At 48.1% G+C, this 21540-nt stretch overlaps 1 protein-coding gene across 1 annotated transcript in view; it reads left to right on the forward strand.

Annotated features, from left to right (window-relative positions):
- Positions 1–121: 121 nt before the first annotated feature.
- Positions 122–21540, forward strand: part of LOC111846476 (uncharacterized) — a 117949-nt gene continuing 96530 nt past the window's right edge. The window contains exons 1-6 of the mRNA XM_023816670.1: positions 122–199; positions 8390–8430; positions 12329–12655; positions 12852–12968; positions 13175–13416; positions 17771–17883. Of these exons, the coding sequence (XP_023672438.1) occupies positions 12544–12655; positions 12852–12968; positions 13175–13416; positions 17771–17883 (584 nt within the window). The 5' untranslated portion in view covers positions 122–199; positions 8390–8430; positions 12329–12543. The remainder of the gene's footprint in view (positions 200–8389; positions 8431–12328; positions 12656–12851; positions 12969–13174; positions 13417–17770; positions 17884–21540) is intronic.

Raw genomic sequence — 21540 nt, forward strand, 5'->3', positions numbered from 1 at the left:
CCGTTATAACGAGATTTCACTGTAGTCCATTTTTAATGTGGATGTAATTTACAGAGATGGGGGCTCTGTGTTGGGGGGGGGGGGGGGTGTGGTTGGTTATGACGTCAGCGCTGGGCTTAACGTTAGAGTCCTCAAAGCGGTCGTGGACCGCGGTCGCGTGACGGTGGCTGCCTGGCCCCCGGTCTCTTCGTGAGACACGGTAAGTTTTTTGGTTCTATCTTGTGTTTCCGTTTACAGCCCGGAAAGGCAAACACAGGGTGGTCCTGTCGAGACTCTTTTGTCCCCTTAAAGTATAATTACGAGATTTTTACTCATTATACGAGATGCTCCCTGGAAATCTGCCCCGACGCTGTAACTCTGCGTCGTCTTCAAAGTTAACAGAAGATGAAAAAAGAATACCATCATGAATCACACGTGGATCTTTCCCTGCTCATATGAAGTAATATATTTCTTAGGCCGGCAGGATTTCACTGTGTTTGGTCACAGATATTTCATGTGGAAATGAAACAGGGATAATTAGTTTCATCCCTCACGGTACAGCGAGAGGCTGACTGTGACGGGCGACCGCACAAATAACAGCGACGGGAATGGCTGCGAGTTCTGCCTCTTTCTGAGGCGGACCCGGCGTGAGAGGAGGGCTGTGTTTTCACTCGGAGAGTAGAAAGTCCACGAGGAGCCTTTTCAGCTAAAGGAGCCGTTCCTCCGGCTGAAGATCGATGCCGCCCTTGTTTGCCTTGGCTTGGGTTACAAGCCACTCTTATCTGTGCGCTCCGCCCCACGCTTTTAATTTAGCGAGGCGCTGCCAGTTTCCGCGGGGGCCTTGTGCGAGATTTAACGGTCCCCCTGACCTCCCGGAATTCGGACCACTCCCAGGATTTATAAACCAGCGGCGGAGGAGAGGAGGCCTCGCTTATCTGGCAGGATCTCTCAGGATCTGTGATTGGGGAGGGCTTTTTTAAGGCGTTTCTTAGAGCGGGGAGAGTCAGAACAGGGCCCTTCTGAGGCACAAGCAGGGGGTCCATCCGCGGTCGACGGGGGTGTGTGGTTTTCTTGCCTTGAGGAGCCTGTTTTTCTTTTTTGTGAAGTATGCAGACAATTAAAAAACAACATATTCAATAACCATCATCGCCAAATGAATGCTTCCAGAGTTTTCCATGGGAGAGAGCCTTGCTGATTATTACGGATGAATTCAGAGGACCCTCTAATGGCTACGAGTGTTAATACTTTACTCAGACGCTTTGATGCTCAGCCTGCTCAGGCTGTTAGTGGGGCTGCAGATGTCCACATGATGTTTGAGGACTTGTTTGATTTTAGCTCTAGTGAGATGAGTGTCCACAGGGTCCCATCCTGAGGACCTAGGTCTGGATTGTTTCCAGACATGCTTTCAAGGTGAGATGTTGTTTATGGAGCCTTTCCTTCGCCTTCCAATGAAAGTGACACGTTTTAATATGTCAGGGTGTCCCCCTTCAAATTATAGCTGGTCCCAGGTAACATTGTTGCACATATCCCAGAATCCCCTGCTCACATTTCCACTAGCTTTGTAGCTGTGCCTGGATGTGCAGGTTTGTGTAACATACCACTGTTGGATGTTCATTTGTGGGAAAAAAAAAAATCTGGCATAAATGGTTGGAGTTGAGGGCTGTTAAGCGAATCGCTCTCGCGTTCCCATTCCCTGCCTCTTTGATTTCATATTGTTTAATTTGTGCAAGTCCTATTAATTTCATCTTACCCTAAGCCATCAATTTGCATAATTCATATTTTCAAATGAAGCACTTCTCAAAAGAGGAATAGAGAACAAGAAAAGGAAAAAATATGAACGTTAATTAGGTTGGGTATGTTAATTGTAAGGTTTTTTTTTCCTGCTAAATTCTTTAGTGAGTTTCTGTGGGTCAAGGATAACTTGTTTTCATTCGTTTGCCTGAAAGGCCTTTGCAGCAGTGGCGTGGTGCGTAATGAGTTACGCTTTATTGCCATGACATAATGCACTTACATGTACCAGCTATTCTTACTTTGTTTTACAGCATCTACTTTCCTTTTTTTCCGTATCTCCTGTCCTCTCCCGGCCACAGAGAGCGGAGTCTATTAAATAGTCATGGCCCCGGATTGCAGAGTCATCAGTCGCTCATCAAAGGGTTTTCTGTAATCCATATTGTCAAAGAATGCACCAGGACCAGAATTATAATCCGTTGCACTCATCTGTATTGCAGTCCACAGAAGGAAACCTACGTGTTAAAAAAGCGTTACCATTAACCAACATTCTTCTGACTGTTTATCCTAGTCTGGGACTTGGAGGGCCTGGAGCCTATCCCAGGCAGCACAGAGCATTGGGGGGGGGGGGGGGCATGGATGGGAGGCCTCCCAGGGCACCTGCACTCACAGTCATACTATACTGGCACTTCTGAGACACCAGTTAACCTAACTGCTAATGAGATAAGAGCTGCAGAACACAAAGAGAACATGGGATTCAACCCTACAACCCTGGTGGGGGTAATTATTAGATTTAGTTAGCAGAGACTTTTATCCAGAGCGACACCCTTTTTTTGAGAAAGCAGAGTCAGACAGTTCCTAGAGGAATTTGGGATGACGGACCGTGCTTAAGGGCTTCAGTGGTGAAATTATTGCACTCACCGTGGGATTCAAACCGGTGACCTTCCGATTACTGGGACACTGTTAGGACCTGCTAAACCACACACCAGCCCACCACAATAACAATAACTATAAAAATAATAATTGTTGTGAGTATTGTTGTTGTTGCTATTATTTTTATTATTGTTATTGCCCTCTGGAGCTTAGGGCTCTCACTGAAACTACCGTAAAATCCGCCAGGAAGGTGTGATTTCAGGCAGGCAGTCCGAAGACAGCTACGTGCATTTTATAGAAGCTGCCTTTGCTGTTGTTTTGTTTCAGCGTCATAAATGATGCGTAAGATGCCATGGTGCCGCATTGTCGCACGGTGTTGGCTCACGATTTTGCAGCTGGTCCCCGCGGTGCCGCGCTCTGTTGAGAGTGAGGCCCCCTCTGTTTGCACTTACGTGAGCTCCCTCCGACGGCAGCGCGAGCTCCGCCACTTTTGAAGATAAATCAGACACCTGTTTGGGTAAGAAACAAAAGGAAATATGAAACAGCGATGGAGCGCGGACGGGCTCGGCGGTCAGATCCGCACCGCCACGCGTGACAGGTTCTCGCCGGCAAAGCGCTCGGGTGCCTGATGAAGGCTCATGCTCTTCCTCTCTCTGCGTCTCCTGTAAAAGTGCTGGCAGCTTGATTTACATGCTGCCTGGTCCCTTTTGGACGCATTTGCGCGCCTGTTTCATCACGCTAATTATTTCTCTCATTCTTGGCTTCTGCCTGGCTCCCGGATCGGCAGTCTGCTTCACAGCTCCGTGACTCAGTCATATTCCCGAACATCTTGTCTCCTCCGCAGATACGTCTCTGGCAATGCCGCTGCCATGGGCATGGTCTCTCTCCTTCTTGTATTTGCAGTTGTGGTCGGCTGGTCTTCGGTCGCGGTCCATCACCTGGGGCTGACCTCTGAACATGGACGTTGGAGGTAGGGATGAGGGTCAAAGGTTTGACCTGCTGATGGACTTGGCAAGTAGTGGAAGGGGGGTCAGGATCGGACTCATTAATAATGGCTGGATAGAGGTGGATGGGGGCTGACTAGGGGGTGAATGAGGGGGTGGACAGGTGGGTGGATGGGGAGCTACTGCAGCAGCTGGTGCTTGAAAATCTAACTTAGCAATTTGAATTTGGTGGTCATGTGACTGTGGAGGTCAGTGAGCGTCCAAACACGCCACGCTCCGCCGCTGCCACTCTGTTATTAGGGCCCAGTGCTGGCCCACCTCCTCTGATTTATTCATTTCCTCTCAATGTTTCTTTAGTTGTGTTTTTGTCCCCTCTGGGTCATGGTCATGGCCACTCCCCCCACCTCCCGCGGTCATGATTGAGCTGCCCGATCCGCCGAGCCCCGGTCACCCCCGAAAGGGTGGGGCATCCCCACAGAAGGTGACACTGCCGGGCCGGTTATCCACAATGTGCTCCTACCCCCCTTCCCGGTCCTTCCTGGCTCCTTAAAAAAAGCTGATTGCTAGTATCTGTTGACAGAAATGAGAACTCTGGCTCTCTGGCCGGAAAATGCATTTTATGTACAATTTTCGACTTAATAAGCCAGGGTCCAGATGAATAAGTTCCTGACAGTTATGAATGAGGCCGCGGCTACATTAGGGTGGTGAGGGAAGAGGCTGCGGCTTTTTAAACCGCGTTTGAATAAATCATCATCACAGAGGCTGCGGCTCCATGACGGCGGGCTTGCCCATGTGACCCCTGTGTTGCCCAGGCAACTTAAACAGAGGCAGGTTATTAAAATAGCAAATCAGCACAGGTGAGGGGAGTTTTTGGGAAGTGCGCGGCTCTGGCGCACGTGGCCAGCGCTTGGCACCTGGGCCCAGCAAGAGCCTCTCTGTGGGCGAGAGGAGGTGCGTCTGGGAGGAGGTGAGGGAGGCAGAGCGGAGAGGGCAGTGAGGAGGTGTCGATACGCAGAGCCAGCTCTGCAAATACCTTCAATTTTCTGGATTATTAATTCAAATTCTCATTCGGAGTTCTCTTCCCAGGGCCGCGTCCCGCTCTCGTGTGTAAATTAAACGTTATACTCTGCCTGAGGAGCTCGTGCTATACAGGTCAGGTTGTACGCCTTCTGTGGCCCCCCCATGTGTAACCGGGCAGGGGGGGGGTCCAGCTTCCTCTCTGGGCAGGAGGTGCAGGGCCCGAATCGCAGGCCCGGCAATGCGGAATTAGCGGCAGAGATAATTACTGATATAATTCTGCATAAACACGTGTCCTGGAAAGTCATTAATAGTTTGGGAAAGTAGCGTTAGCGATTAAATAGAGCTGCTTGCATCGTCGAGCACAACTAAGCTACTTTAATTACATCTGAAAGCATGGGAGAGGTGAGTGATAATTGAAGTTAGCACAAGGTTGGAGAACGACTAACATTAGCGCTCCTGGAACGCTTTCGCTACTTTAATTGTGTTCTCATTAAAATAACAACTTTTTCTCCCCCCTCCCCCCCCAACACTGTTTGTTTGTTGTAAAAGCTGCACTTTTAAAAGAAGCATTTACTGAGCTATTATTTTCAAATGTGATTTAATGCCCCTTTGTCGTTGCTCACACTGTCCTGCCTCTGTAACAATTTCCATTTACAATGTCATGAATATGTTTCTTTGCTTGTGTGTGCGTGTGACCCGCGTCTATAAGCACTTCAGAGATTAAATTTAATGAGATTTATAGGTCTATTATCCTTAAAGCTTAACATTTAATTACGGGAACGCGTTCAGTGGTTCTGAAGCCGCCCATTCAGAGGGAAGCAGGATGTTTGCCGCCTTCTCCTGCTCTCTAGCTCTTTTCATACTTCATCTGTTTTTATTTCCTCTTCAGCTGTTTCATCTGTGAAATTTCTCAGTCCATTCTCGAAATTGTTTTGAAAAAGTCGGTGAGTATATTTAGGCTGGGGGGTGAGGGTGGGGGGCTGACATTTTTAGGGATTATTCTGATTCTGATCTTTGTTGTGTTGAGGTTTATAAAATGCGGGTATTACAGTGATCTTTAATATCTTGACCTGTCATAATACCAGACCTGGTTTCATACAGGCACTATGAGTCAGTCACAAGTACAGGGGACACTCCCCCCCCCCTCCCCCCAGGCCACCGGAGGGAGCCGGCTGAGGGTTTATCTGGTGGGAGGGACCGTCAATGTCCCCTTGTCACAAGCAGGTGGAGCTGTGAGCAAACTTAAACCCCAGGTAGCGCTCGGAGTCGCCCCTCTCGTTGTGCTGACCGTGACGGCAGCTTCGCGTTGGCTTCCCAGGGGGCTCCAAGCTTGGGGGGGGGGGGCTCTCAGGCTGCTCCCAACTGACCTGCATCCATGTTCATCTTCCACTGCCCCCACCTCCCCCCCCCCAGCACTGGGAGGGGCCCCGGCACTGGCACGGGGACCTGCTCTGTCTTTAATTGCTTTGGCTGCGGTTAAACGGGCACCTCCAAGCGGCAGCCGAGAGGCCGACGGAGTGATTATCCCTCATCCCCGGCTCTGCCGGTGAGACAGATGTGGACAGATGTGTTCCCAGGCAGGTCATAATGAGCTGGGGTGGGGTAGCTTTTCTCTGAGCCTGATGCTAGTGAGTCGCATTATGGACAGGCCAATAGGGTGTCACGTTTTGGGGGGGGGGGGGGGGTATCCTTTGTGACTCATGGTCACGGTGCCATCTTTTCTGGGTGGTGGGTGGGGATTGGTCAGGGTTAGTAAAGCCCAACACAGGTCCACTACTCCATCCTCAGAGTACCGTTCCAATGAGGTTTATCAGGAACACGCTACACCTCCAGCACCAAAGCCAGAACACGTTGGGGGGGGGGCCTCTGTGGCCACTGGCCGCCCCCCCCCCCCGTCAGGGCAGCTCAGTAGCGCCATCCCTCACCCCCATTTAAATTAACAGGTAATTTGTAAATGTCACTTTGCCTTAGCCTGCTCATTTCGCTCCGCCGCCACCAGGCCGACGCCGGCAACTAATTTTTCTTGTCTCCTTTTAATAAGGTTTTTTCATTTATAAATAGAATTACGCCACGCAAAATAAATGGCGGGGAGCGACGGCGGGGACGCGGGCGGCAGGGGGCAGATGGGACGGGGGCCACCTCCATACCGCCGCTGATTAATAAAAACACTTCAGAGGACAAATTCCATCTCGGCCATAGACAGCCCACCGTTAATATTTAATTTGAGTTACGGAGATTATGGTCAGAAATGTAATTTTTAATATCTACATTAATTTCAGCAACAAAATCATTAATGTGACTTGATAGGGGCTGTGCGTTTTCAGAGTGTAACTAATTACCCGGCCAGACATTAAGGAGAGGAGCGGGCCGGCATGGAGGAAGGTAATTTGTCTTACCTTTCATTTGGAAATCATCAAAGATAATTGATTTAATTCAATTTAAATATGATCACCCTTATTGCTGCCGGCAGACTTAATAACTTGTTTCGGCGCCCAGCGAGAGCGGCAAGTCGACACGGGGGCCGACGTTGTGAGAACTCGCCGCCTCGTCCTGCTTAATGTTACATAATCCACATCTGTGACAGACAGCAACTTTCCGGGGGGGGGGGGGGGCACTCCTGTTTGTGTCATTGGCTGAGAGTGAGCGACGGCATTTCTCACCTGGCTTCGTCTGCGGTGGTTATTTTTTTCATGCGCCCCCTCCCCCGTGCTTGATTTGACCTGCGTTTACTTATTCACGTCAGACGGAGGCGTGATATCAGCCCCCCACCTCCCCGTACAGTTTGAAATGGGAAATTTCAGCCATGTATAGATGCTCACCGGAATATGCTGTAGGACTCAGTAGTTACGACATGAGCATGTTGCCTTTCTAATCCTTCATATTGTGGCAGTTTTATTGTACCATTTGGATAATTAAATGATAATTAGTAATCTCATGAATTCCTATGAATAACTGAATTTAAATGATTACATTTAGTTTTGTCAGACACTCTCATCGGTCTATTTCCAAACTTGTTCATCTGTCTGCTTTCACACAGCCTGCGTTATGACTGAGAGAAGTCAAATTAAACGGGTGTAATGGCCGGATTGAGTATTTGCTCAAGTTACATCTGTTTGAGTGCTACCGGCATTATGAAACTGCGGAGAGGTGTGTAGGATTTACATTTTAATTTGTGTTTTATTTCCTTTATAGTTTATTGAACTGGCGTAACGTCAGGAGAAATCAATATCCTTTCCAGTCGAACATTTAATTAATGGCCGTCTGATAATAACAGACCCAAGCTGGGAAAAATGAGCGAATGATGCAAACAGGATTTAATGAAAAGTCTGGGTGTGTTAATGAACAGGCCACGCGGCTGTAAACATTCAGTCAGATTAGAAACATCAAGGGGCTCTGTAAGAACATGGCAGGTCCCTCCTCTTCAGCGAATATCCCGAGGGATCAAAGGTGTGGCGGCCTGTTCACAGGGGCGGGACAAGTTTACTAGGCCTGGGGACGTTCCCCGTCCAGGCCAAGCCAGGAATCATGGGAAATCTATATGTACAAAGATCTAGAAGAAATACCTGAATGAAGAAGCAAGCTTCACTCATCATGTGTGGCGTAATTTTAAACAATGTTAATCAATAAGCGAGAGGTTAGAATTTCCAGTGCCTTCCAGGCTCTTCTAGAAAGTCTGATGACCAGGACTGAGCAGTTGGGCCTCCTGCAGCCTAAGGTTTCTTCCCCAAGTCTCAGATTACAGATCATGTATCTTTATCAGCACTCCATACCCCTGTACGGTTAAAATGTGCTTTTTGTTTTCCATTTACATGAAAACATCATGTCTTAACCATGTCCTCCTCCAGGCTGTGGCAGACCTTCTGACCAGGCTCCTCCATAAATCCAGGTGAGTCGGTCAGGAGATACACCTACAATGGTGACCTGAAATTAAACAATGCATCACAAATAGGGAACTGGTTTTGGTTACTCAGTAAATCCCCTGTACTGGAATACTGGATGATGCAAATGACTCTGTGGGCAGCAGAGGGATATCAAGCCTGTGAGGGTAGAAATCTTATACCCATTTAATCATGTGACTGCGTGACAAACACTTGGCTTCTCATCGGTCACATTTCTGGGGCTCCCCTAAAAAGTCACTTTGGCCCCAGAAACAGAATAATAGAAATATACAAAAAAAGCCCTTTACAAAGAAAGGTAAAAAGTAAATAAATAACTAGTTGGTAGCTGGTTAGCAGAACAAGCATCTCCTACGTAAATAAGGAATTCACTTATTATTTAGTGTAGTGACTGTTTGTGGCCAACAGGGGGCTAAACCTCAGGGGCCCCATGCAAATGTGCGGTTTGTGTGTTATTGAATATCTGCTGCTGTTTATGTCAGCAGGAGAACCTTAAGAGTGAAGGCTGGAATTTAAAAAAAAAGTCAGAATAAGTTGCAGATTACAGCTCCCTAATTGTCATGTTAGGATTGGGTTAAACAACTTCATCTTGGGTGTACAACCATCGGGCTGACACACCGTTATATGGTGGGGGGTGGGTATCACGAGTGTAATGGATTTTTTTTGCCTCTTGACTACACTATGATTATCGAGCAGAATCAAATCACCATCCGTTGATGTTCTCTAAGATAGTCACATGGTATTAGCTGCTCGCTAAAATAGCCTTTTTACCTGAGGAAGGGTTGTATTAAGGGGAACAGGGTGATGCTGGCTGTGCTCATCTTATAGCCTCCTGCATTGCTAGCTGTCCTGTGCCAATTCAGTTCAGCAGAAACGTTATTTTGTTAAACAAAGGACAATAAGAGGAGCAAAACTGGAGGCTGATGAGATGGGAGTTCGGAGTGAATAAACCCTGAGCTGCATCTCTGCTGCTCACTAAATATGTGTGGAGCTCGATGGCCCAAAGCGAAGCACTGCTTTAACTGTACTGTTGACAGTGGTTTGAAGTTTGGTCACTAAAGAGGTGGAGAGCTCGATGGCCCAAAGCAAAGCACTGCTTCACTGTATTGTTGACAGCGTTTGAGGTTTAGCCTAATCCTGACCTGGGGGAAACGGCGTCAGGAAATTCGCCCTTCAGCATTTGGGTGAGGACATGACATTTTTACATTTTATTTATTTAGCAGATGCTTTTATACAAGGCAACTTGCATTTCTGAGAAAGCGGAGTCAGCTGGTCCCATGAGCAGCTGTGGGTTAGGGACCTTGCGCATGGGCCCGGCCATGAAATCACTCCAACCCTAGGATTTAAACCAACGACCTTCCGATTACAGGCACAGTGCCCTAACCCACTGATCGCCTGGTGGCTCCACATGAGAAAGCTTCCTGTGAATGTCAGGTACTGAAATATGGAGAGATGGAGACCACGTCTGAGATAAGCTCCATGTGGAACCTCCCTAACCCTAACCTAAGCTCCATGTGGAACCTCCCTAACTGGCTGCCAGGTCACAAAACCAAGGTCTGCAAGGACAAACCTGGAAACATCTCTGGAAGGAAGACAAAGGCTGAGCACGGTCGGACTGATCTGCTTCTCCATGGCTCTCCCAGCTGCACTCTAAACCCACGTCAGCATAATCCACATCAGCTTCTTTCTCCAGATGTTCCTCCTAATCCCATGGGGAACCATCTTTTTCAGTTCACGATAGGAGCCTTAACATCAAAATCTAGTCCTGTTTACATGCAGAGTGTGGCGATCTTAACGTTGTGCATCACTAAGAATCGGGACTAAATATTTATGGGAAGTACGAGGTGACAGTGTGCTGACCGTTAATAAGTTCCCTGTGTACGGAGCCCTGGAGCATGTACTCACATAACCATTGTTTCATTTGTCAAGCTGTAGAGATAATTATCTACCTTCCATTCTCTCTTTATCTGGCAAATTTCAGTTTCCTGTGTTACTACGGAGGTGGTCAAGCTGACTACGGAATCGGCTTCATGGCTATGAATGCATTAAATGATTTCTGGCCGGAGGAGTTTATTAAAGTGCTCCTCTGTAATCAGCAGACTTATTGTGTGCCATTAATCTTGCACCGATCTGTCCGGTGTCTTTGCATTCGCACGGGGTGGTGGGTCATGGGATGGGGGGCCGGAGGGGGGGGGGGCAATGTTTATAGAAGCTTTCCATAAACAAGGCCGACTAATGAAAGGAAATTTACTTCCCATATTTTACCGACAGGCCACCCCCCTCTGGGAAGTAATTAAGAGCAGTGTCCTCATCCCGCCACCAAATCCCTCCCCCTACCTCGCAAAAAACATCCCCCCCCCTTGAACTGGCCGCACCCATGCTGCAGGTTGTGAGCAGGCAAACAAATCACAAATAACAGGAGGACTAATAGGACGTGTCACTGTGGTGCTGGAACCACACTGTCACACTTCACTGGGGGGGGGGGGAGTTAGGCAGAGGGAATCACAGTATCACACCAGCACAGTCACATGTCACGTGATGCCATTACCTTAATCAGTCACATGATCTCATTATTATAATCAGCTGTATGATAGTATTATCATTATCAGTCACATGATCTCATTATCATAATGAGTCACATGATCCCATTATGCAGCCCCAAACCCAATGCGTGGTGGGCGCCTCCATCTCTGACTAACTTATCAAGCAGCCTAATTGGCGTATGCAGCAGAATTAATTAACACAGAGTCTCCCTCTAACAAGTCTCCCGGCCCTGTAATTCACTGAGTGACGTGTGCAGGAGTTTAGTGATTTACATAAAGAGAGCGGGTTTGTGTCAGAACCCAAAGTACTGCCGATAAAGTAATAAACTGATATCTTTCTTGAAGATCAGTGCGTAATTGAGGAATTTCAGTGTGTAATTTCCATGTGTAATTGCCATATTTTTGGCTCAAAAATTGTGCCAAATTAAAAGTGGATTGTGTCATTGCTGGGCAGCGTGATATATCTCCACTGGTGGCATAACTGTATTACACTATTACACTGAATTACATATTCGAATACAGCCTTACTCTTCCGTCCGTTTAACCCAGTTATATGACTCGTCATAAGCTGAATTCTTTAACTAGCCCACCTGTCTTAGACTCCCACTGTCTTGGGGGGGGGGGGTACAATTGGGTGCATGGAGGGCTCTGTTGGGGGGGGGGGGGGGTCTGCGCAGCTTGGTTGATGAAATTTTGTCCCAGGCCCAGAAATTATACCCGGTGGGTCTGGTATTTGGTGCGCCATTCAGGTCCGTGACAGCTGCTAATGCCGGTCACTTTACTGGGTTTTACTGGTTTTCACGGGCGGACTTTAATTAAACAGTAAACAGGTAACAATAAACAGATAAAGAGGGGAAGGTGCACGCTGAAACACTTCATTTTACCTTCTCCTGGAGCCTTTAAACGCCGAAAGGATGCCCTTGTAAAGTCACCTTAACATTTGTTACTTAGCAAAGGAAGAATTTACAGAAGGAATAAATGTCTTCAGTCGTGTAAAGGCTTTTAATACCACTGTAATATATATCCCTCGACTCCCTGCTAGTCTGTCACAGCGGCTATTTAAAGAGATACTTAAAACATTATCTTAATTGAAGAGCTAAGGTTTGGTATTTTATTTGTGCCTGGTTACTCTTCACATTTAATGAACAGGAAGAATTGACCTGAAATGTCTAACCTTGACTTAATTGTCCCGTTTATTGGAAGAGGTAAGCAGTGGCTCGGTGAGGGACGCGGCGTGTAAATCAAACGTGTCGCCACGCACCGCGGCGTGCTGGGATTTATAGAAAATTCCAGCGGGCTTGATTAGCAGTAGGTGACTGAGGCCTTTCTGGATTTTTCCCCATAGGCCTGAGATCCTGTCTTTGCATAGACGTGTGATGCCCTAGGCAGGCGTGACCGCCGGCGCCCCCTGTTGGAGACAAAGAAACATTGGCTCACTGGGTCAGGGCCCCCCTGAGAAGACGGCGCTCTAGGCAGCCGCCTATGTCTCCTAGTGCGTTTACCTGCACCTGACATTCTGCAGTCGCGCATTTTCAGAAGCTGGTGGTTCCCTAGCAGGACATGGGAAACTGGACAATGTACTGGGAAGAGTGGGGAGGATGCTGGGATGGAGCTGAAGTGCCAGGAATGAGCCGCAAGCAGCTCTGTGGACTGTTTGTGCTCTCAGAGTCAGGTTCAGCTAAAAGCCTGTGATGACACCTCATAAATTAAACCTTCTTAGCCGAGAACTTCAATACATTACATGCATTAAAATAAACACCTCGTCTATAACTTTTTGGCTCCAAACTCTTTATTCATCAGGGCTTTGACTCAGTGCTCAGTCTCGCGATGCTGAGGACGTGTTTAACGTGCCAGTGTGACCCCCCCAGCTCCCTCCCCCCCCCAGCTTGGCAGCTTGACGCAGCTCCGAACCTGCTGCCAATTCCATCACCATCCAGAAGGGAGCGGCGGAGGATGGTGTGCAGGGCAGAGGAACCGAAGTGACTGTGAGTCACCAGGGCGGGTGTTAAGTTTGCTTATATTTCTGCTTCTGGGATGAGACTCTGCTCTTGTTCACCATCCTGTCACGGTGCTCTGTCGCAGTGTCCACGGACGCGGGGGTGTCGGGATGCCACTGGTCCCTGCTCCGCGTGTAACCAGCCACCCCCCAGGCTTGATGGATGTAGGTCTTTGTTTTCCTGATCTCTTCCAGGTTCCTACATCCTGAGCCCAGGGGTTCCACTAGAGATTCTGGGCCCCATGAAGGCATATCAAACTGGGCCCCCACCCCAGAACAATCCAATTATGTTCCAGATTTTTTATGGCCATCAAGATGTCCTAGGGCTGGGCAGTGCAGGGGTCAAAGGGCAACTGAATTTCGCGATGGGCAGCTCCTTGTTTCCCGATCGTAAAGAACGAGGAGAACCAGGAACGGTGACCTTCAGTGGATGGCAGGTAAATGTCACAGAATGTGAATACGACTGTAATGACACTGATTATGTTCAGATTCACATTCACATAACTGGCTTATGGGTCCAGCAAATACAATTAGAACGAGCATTAAATTGTTTCAGTAAAATCTTTTGGAAAATAAAGAAGAACTATTATCCACAAAGCTTAGGAACCATCATGGCCGTTTTTGTGATGGTTTGTGATCTATAATAGCTAATTGACTAATTTGCATCAAAGCCTCAGAATGGAAGGAGAAGGTCTGAACATGATTGAAGTGTTTTGGTGATCATGCTCAAATCACTTAACCTTTCAAATATTTATTATAAAAAGTAATTGAATTTCTCAAATAAAATGATTGCGGCTATGTTATTGTCTTTAAAATTTAGATGAATATCTCCTGACATTAGGGATCCTTTAATTAGCTGCAGATTAATAGCATTTCAGGTGTGCTGTGATGAGAGTGACTCACCGCTCCCTCGCCCTCAAGTGGACGGCTGTCGTCTCCAGTGAGAGCGACCTAATTAGCACCCTGTAGCCCTGTACGCTTGACATTCCTAATAGAGTGGAGCCGCGGAAACCACTTTGTGCGAGCGCATGATCCCAAACATAGGAGCGGAGGTGGACAGAGGACGACCGGGGGACGGGGGAGAATGGAGGAGGACCGGGGGACAGAGAAGAATGGAGGAGGATCAGGGGGCAGAGGATGATAGAGGAGGACTGGGGGACAGAGGAAGATGGTGTAGCACCAGGGGACAGGGGAGGACGGAGGAGGACCAGGGGATGAAGGAGGAGGTAGGAGGACCAGGGATCAGAGGAGGATGGAGGAGGACTGGGGGACTGAGGAAGATGGTGGAGTACCGGGGGACAGAGGAGGACCAGGGGATGTAGGAGGAGGTAGGAGGACCGGGGAACAGAGGAGGACGGAGGAGGACCAGGGGATATAGGAGGAGGTAGGAGGACCGGGGAACAGAGGAGGACGGAGGAGGATCAGGGGATATAGGAGGAGGTAGGAGGACCGGGGAACGGAGGAGGACCAGGGAACGGAGGAGGATGGAGGAGGACTGGGGGACAGAGGAAGATGGTGGAGTACCAGGGAACAGAGGAGGACGGAGGAGGACCAGGGGATATAGGAGGAGGTAGGAGGACCGGGGAACAGAGGAGGACGGAGGAGGACCAGGGGACGGAGGACGATGGAGGAGGACCGGGGGACAGAGGAGGATGGAGGAGCACCAGGGAACAGAGGAGGATGGAGGAGGACCAGGGGACTGAGGATGATAGAGGGGGACTGATGATGACACAACCCTCCGTTGTTGTTGGGCTAAAAAAGTTCAAAGCCTGACAATTAACCTGGACATTCACGGTGCCCTGATAAGGCCGTGTGCACGGGTAATAATGGGCCATCATCCGTCAATGCCCAAGTGATGTCATGGACAGCGAACAAAATCCAGTGCAGTAGGAGTGTTTGGTTGCGTCACCCATCTTGCCTTTGCTGGGCGAGGCTCCAGCTTGCTTGCTACCTTGCACAGGAAAAGCGGTTAATAGAACAGAGGTATTTTACTTCATCCCCGTCGGGAAATTGTCTTTTCATCTGGCCCATCTTGTACATCGTGAGAGACACAAACAACTGAAAATGATCTTGGGGGATCACAGTGCAGAGTCATCCAGTAAGAAACATCCTAGAAGCCATTGGGGGCCCAATGGTGTCTGGTGGCCCTGGGATTTAACCTCCCAAACATGGAGACAGAGTCTTACCCTACCGAGCCACACACCCCAAGATGTCCGTATCTTTATCTCAAATATATTCTTTTTAAAATGCTGGTGTTTTGCACTGCACTTGGAGCACACAGCCAAGGTAGTGCGTCGGAAGTCAAATCGATGTTACGAGTACTTTACCGTGGTACGCCGGCATGTCAGAGCTCCCCTAATATGACTTTTTATCAGATGCAGAAACATTACTTTCATTTAGTTAGCAGAGGAGGCTTTTTAACCCCCAAATATATCCATCAGCGGAGCTAAAGTCCACTTCTGCAAATTACTCATTGCAATTTTGATCAGTCTTGTGTTCTTTTTTTTGTGAGATGGACTAAGGAAACACCATCAGAAAATTACATTCCCCAATGACATTAGGCGCACAGTCAACAATCCAATTCCATGTGTTTCTATTAAGACATTAGGATTTGATATCATTTGGGGCAGCTAACATTTCAAAAATGGAGCAATTGAATTTCCTAGATGGGATGATCTTGGAGAGCACTTAGCTTAAAAGAATACTCTTCCAAATAAAAAAGCTTTCAATCATCTCAAACCGTATTTGGGGAGATGAGTCTCGCAGAGCATTATTGGATGTCGGACTTGCTCGTGCAATGCCGGAAGTAATGACATCACATGTCTCCACGGTCATTCCGGTTGCCGTGACATCTGCCTCGTGGTGGTTGGGGACCTCTTACTGAAGATAAGTAGCTAACAGTCGTGGCACGAAGAGAAACACCAACACACATCAGTGGTGACCTGGCCACTCTCGTGCCTTTGCAGGGAAGAGGATTTCTCTGTAATCTCAGGGAACCAGTTAATCTCCTGTTGTGCCCCCAGGGGGCGATGTCACCATCAGGGTGGAGCTGGACAGTGATTTAGACCAGTGTTTCTCAATCCAGTCCTTGGGGATTCCCAGTTGGGCCACGTTTATATTCCCTGGGAGTTGGTAGACGGCAAAAATGTGGACCGTCTAGGGGTCCTAACTTGGATGCTGATGTATACATTGATTACTTCTCTTTGGGAAATGTAGCTAGATAAATGTAGCTACCTGTGACCCACTGGTTGTGTTGTGTTTGAGAGAGTGTGCTGGTGTGTCCTCCAGAAGGGTTAATCTTATGTTCTTCTGTAAGTAAAAGTTAAACATGGGATTTGATTCCAGGATAAGGACAAATGAATAATTTAACAAGTAGAATGTGCTGTTATGCTATATCATTTGGTTGGAATTTTATGAAAAAGGCCAACGGGAGGTATTTATCTTAATATAGCCCCTCTCTTAAAGATCACAGTGTATGGAACATCTGGCAAAAGCATGGAAATTCATAAAGCACGAATAAGTCTTGGGAAGGGTGACGATCCAGCCGGCCACCCGCTGGACAACTGTAGCGGAAATGAAAGTGGTCGTTAAATCACACCCGGCTGTCCCGGCAATTCCGAGAACGCCTTCGCCCAAGAAAAGACAGGCTCTTTATTCCGGCCCCCACTGGAGGGGGGGCAGCTGGCACTGTCTGGGGGGGCTGTGCCATTAGACAGGTGCAGGCAAGGACATGGGAGCTGGGTTTTTCGTGGGTGGGGAGGGGGGGCAATTCTGGGGATTCTCTTACCGAACAATGCACTTAACGGATCTGTTTGCACGCGTGCCACGGCGTTGATGTCGGGGTGGGGAATGCAGACGTCATCCGTCTGTCCGGAATCCACCATGCCGGTTTTCAAGCCAGCGGGCACGGGGTTAGGCACCAACTGCCTGTCACCCTCTGTCACCATGCAGTCATGTCACCGTCAAAGGTCCAGCAGGTGTGATTGTCCCTCAGGAACTCCTGTCCCAGGCCGAGCTACCGACTGCCATTGCTGATGCATGGATGAGAAGCAGATCACAGCTAGTTATCGAGCTGGGATTTTTAAAAAATCCAGGTTAGGCACCTTCTCAAGATCCAACATCAGGCCACTCTGGGATTTTAGACCTCTGAGATTGTAGACTACTACGTCCCCTCCCCGTAAAGATCGATTATTCAGAAATATTTGGGATAGTTACGGTGAAATCGGAAATGCCTTTGTTTTTGAACTGGATGACTGATAGTCCGTGGGGCTGTTTCACGACACGGGCTGCCTTTAACAAATGTGGGACTCTAATGAGGGTCCAGTTGGCATCGTTTGTAAGAGATACAAATGGGCCGGCTGTGATAGAGGAGCTACACTTACAGGGTAAATGCAGAGGAGGCCATGGTTCGTGGCCGTGGACGCTGTGATCGCCTGTGATGCTGAGGATCAGCCAGTTCTTAATGCACTTTTGGCACTGTGACTCATTCTTTGTTATTCTAAGCATGATGTCTCACCAATAAAGTCTTCACCATCAGCTGAGTCTTGTTTTAATTCTTGACACTTACAACGCAGACATTGAAATAAACACTTTTTTTCTTGTTCGGCTGCTTTTTTCGGGACATAGAACAGTGTCAGAAGGTTGTTTTTCTAGTGATTCATTCAAAAAGGTTTTCCGTGTAATTTAATGGCAGTTTTTCAAAAGCTGCTTGCTGTCTTACATTTTCTCCTTTTCTGGTGGCCAGACTAACAGGATGAGAGACTCAAACCGCTCTGCTTTTCCAACTTCCAGGAAGCCATTCCCACTCGTCCTGGGAGGGTGGGGGGTGAACTGGGTAAGCTGGTCCACTGGGAATCTCCAGTCCTCCCAGTTAGCCCCTTGGATGTCACCTGGAAACGGAGCAGGTAATTAACCGGGAACTCTCTCTTGTTCGTTAAAAAATGAAGACCATTAAAGAAACACAGACAATGTATGAAAATCTGGGGCTTCCAAGCCCCAATTATTTATCCCCTGGGTTAGAAGAGCGCCCCCATCTGGTGTGGTAACAAACATATTCATCTACGTTTTCATTTGGGAATTCTGTGGGGACGCAGTTAATGACGTCTATCCTCACTCAGACACCTAGTTAGGTAGCTTTATCTTTTTAGAAAGAGCAGAAGAATTCCCAAACCATACAGCATGTATTTCAGGCATGTTCATCGTGGAGGCACAAAAATGGAAGCCCACCCCCTAGCACCTGCAAAGCAATTAAACATGTTTAAATCAACTTCCTGTGAGGTACTGAAACAAAAGCAAAAGTAAATATTGATATTGATCAATGTGGCACGACCCGGGTGTCCCGTGAAGTGTGATTAAATTAATATGAAGGTTTCATAATAAGCCCACAGCCTCGGTGATTAATTTGCGGAGCAATGGAGAATCCATCAAAAATTCAACATGCGATGGAACATCATGGCCGTAAACAAGTAACCTTCTTCCTGCACTGCAGCAGGAGCGTGGCGCTGACCAGCCATGCGGAATCCCTAGCTGTCTCTCATGGCACAGAAAGCTGCAAGCTGATCTCAACTTTTCAGCTCTGGCTTCTACGTTCCACGCGTCCTGTTGCCTCCTGTTTTTTTAATCCGTTTTGAGACGAAGCACCTCCGTCTTCTCCCGTGCCTTTGCTGGTAAGACCAGAAGCCCAGTCAATCTGATCTAATCCAATGACCGGCTTGTCAGACTATCGAGTTTTAATAACTGCATCTGCGACGTGATGAATGCAATAATGTTATTTTCCCGCTTTGGGTCCTAATTAATGTAATTTACGGATTTAAATAGTACATAAACGTCTCTGTAATTAGCTAGTTAGCTAATTAGCCTGTTAGCTAGTGATTAGGTAACACTAGCCTGGACTTTAAGAGTGGAACCATAAATTCAGCTAAATTTACTGACCAATCAAAACCTTCATTCATGGCCAGGTTTAGTCTTTTGAGCGTGGCGATTAGTAAAGCGTGGTGTCCCATACTGCCAGTTAAAGACATTGAGAGCAGCTTTGGCAGGATTGTAACCACCCTTCTGACAATTCAAAATCCCCCCCCACCTTCGCTATTGCGAGAGCCTTACCTCGGCAGACCTGGACCCAGCCACCAAGCCTTCTGCTACCCGCAAAAATCTGCATTATTCCTAAATGGCTGCGGCGGAAACATACGCTAATGGAGGCGTGTGTACGATTTACTCATCTTTATGCTATAATGGCTTTATGTTCAAGCTTTAAATGGGATGGGGGGGGGTTATTAAATCCCAGCCAGCTGAGTCTTGCCTCCCACGTGTGACAGAAACCAAGATGAAGTTTCTATGGGAAGGAATTATGATTGATCCCATGCCTGTGAGCTCTTAGCTTAGCAGCGAGACGCTCACCTTGCTTCTGGAGTGTTTCGGTGCCTTTCCTGGGCATCCCAGGCTTTGCTTTACTTAATGTGCCGCTTTGTAAACACCCTCCTGATGATTTGTAGTCGCCCACAAACCCATAACCAGATTGATGGGAATCAAAGCTTTGACTTCATATGGACCCTCTCCCATGGCTGAGAACATCAGGTCCGCCCCCATGCTAATAAATCCGTGTGTTGTATCCCTCAGAGCTGTATCCTGCAAACACTGCTTAGAAGAAACGTATGTCTAAAATCTGCCTGACGGTGATGCTGGTCTCCAGTCAAAGTAGTTGGTCGTTCCTTTCATCCCTTTCTAAGTAAACGGAGCGTGTTTTAGCTTAGAAACGATGTTAGGGGGATGCGTGGTTCAGGCCGTGAGACGATTGCTTCCCATTTGAAATGTTTGCTTCTCCACTTTTGAATGGGGAAACAAGTTTAATTGGATTACCCTGATTAAAACTGGCACGGCAGCGGAAGGCTAATCAAGATAAACACCTATCTTTCGCTGGAGAAACACACCGCCATCGACATGCACCCCCATCAAAACCCCTTCCCCGACGAATCGCTAAGTGATGGATCAGATATTTTTTTAATCATCTAAGATTAAATCAGTCATTCTCTCAAAACTTCCTACCCTTCACTGGAAAAAAGGCTAATCTCCACTTTGCTCTGTGGACTGGCAGAGCGCCGGATTGTGGCTCTGGTTTATTTTAATTGCTGTGATATTTCACACAGCATTGAGGGGTAATTGTGGATGGGCTGTAATGTTACAGGAACAGGAAATGCACCGAACCTGGACATGTGGATCCGGGCCCTAGAGGGACACGTCCTTCTTCACGGCATGGACGTTTTTCCTTCGTTGGCCGGACAGAGCAAGGCGTCAGGGTGTGAGTCTGCAGGAGGAGCGGACTTGAGGAGTAGGTCTGGCACAGGCTAACACGCGTGACATCCATGCGAGCTTCAGGAGAACTGCTCCAGAACCTTCAATCTGGTGTCAATGGAACCACAGAGAAGTGGCCAGACCTGGGTGGGACTGGAGATTATTGGGGAGGGGTGGGATTTAATAACATATTAAGTTATCGGTCTTATCAGACAGCATAGCATAGCAGCTAATGGCCGGAACTTGTCTCCCGAAGGTTGCAGGTCACGGGTGGGATCTTACTTTTGTACCCCTGAGAACCATTCCCGGTCCAGCCGGATAAACGGATTAATTCAGCTGCATAGCAGGAGCTCTGTGGGTCGGCCATGTAGCTCAGCCCGCGCTTCGAAAACACGGAACGTCTCAAGTGGCAGTCCTGAATTTTTGTGCCATCCTGAGATTCCCAGCACACGGAGTGCCCATTTCGAGGCATTTGAGCACGTCGCGTACAGTGAGGCGTGTCCCTAACACACATGTGCGTTTGCCTCGCCCCCTTCCTCTCGCTCTTCCGAGGTGCGCCGAGCAGAGCGGCGGCAGGATTCCCCTTTTCTCCGTCATAGCGCCTTCCTCGCCACGCTCACAGCTTCCTGATCCATTTTTCAGCTGTCTGTCACGTCGGGCCACCGCTTCAGAAAAACTCCATTCAATTAAGGATCCATTTGTCACTCTCGGCGCTGTAGGTTAAAGGCTCTCACCGCAGTTCGAACCAATTATCGGGCTGTGCGGAGGCAGGAGGGTGCCAGAGAGCCCCCATGTGCCGCTCGAGTTGTTAGATCCGGGCACAGGATGGTGGGTCTCTGTGCCCACGGCATAGATATTCTGGCCTAGATTGTTTTGATGGTATTGATATTCTGGCCTAACTTGCTTTAATGGTATAGATATTCCAGCCTAGACTGTTTTAATGGCACCTCTTGCCTTTTGGTTACAGTTATTAGACCAGTTTGGTCTCCTGGGCTCAACAGAAAGGCAGCTTCATGTAAGAGGCCCATATTCCTCTGTCCTGATCATTATGGTGCTCACTGGGGTCTTTTCACGAATGTATGGGCTTCAAGAGAGCCTTCGAGGGAGCCTGTGACATGCCACCCATCATATGACACACCGACACAGGGGCCTTCCACAGAGTAACTTCTAGAACATTCTGTCAGGGAAAAGGTCAGACTGGGCCACATTTCAGAAGAAGAATCAGCGTTTAAAGTGTGTGGCATCGTCTCAGTTGGTGAGCGATCAGTGTCGCC

This window comes from Paramormyrops kingsleyae, chromosome 21, assembly GCF_048594095.1.
Source record: "Paramormyrops kingsleyae isolate MSU_618 chromosome 21, PKINGS_0.4, whole genome shotgun sequence".
Classification (NCBI taxonomy): Eukaryota; Metazoa; Chordata; class Actinopteri; order Osteoglossiformes; family Mormyridae; genus Paramormyrops; species Paramormyrops kingsleyae.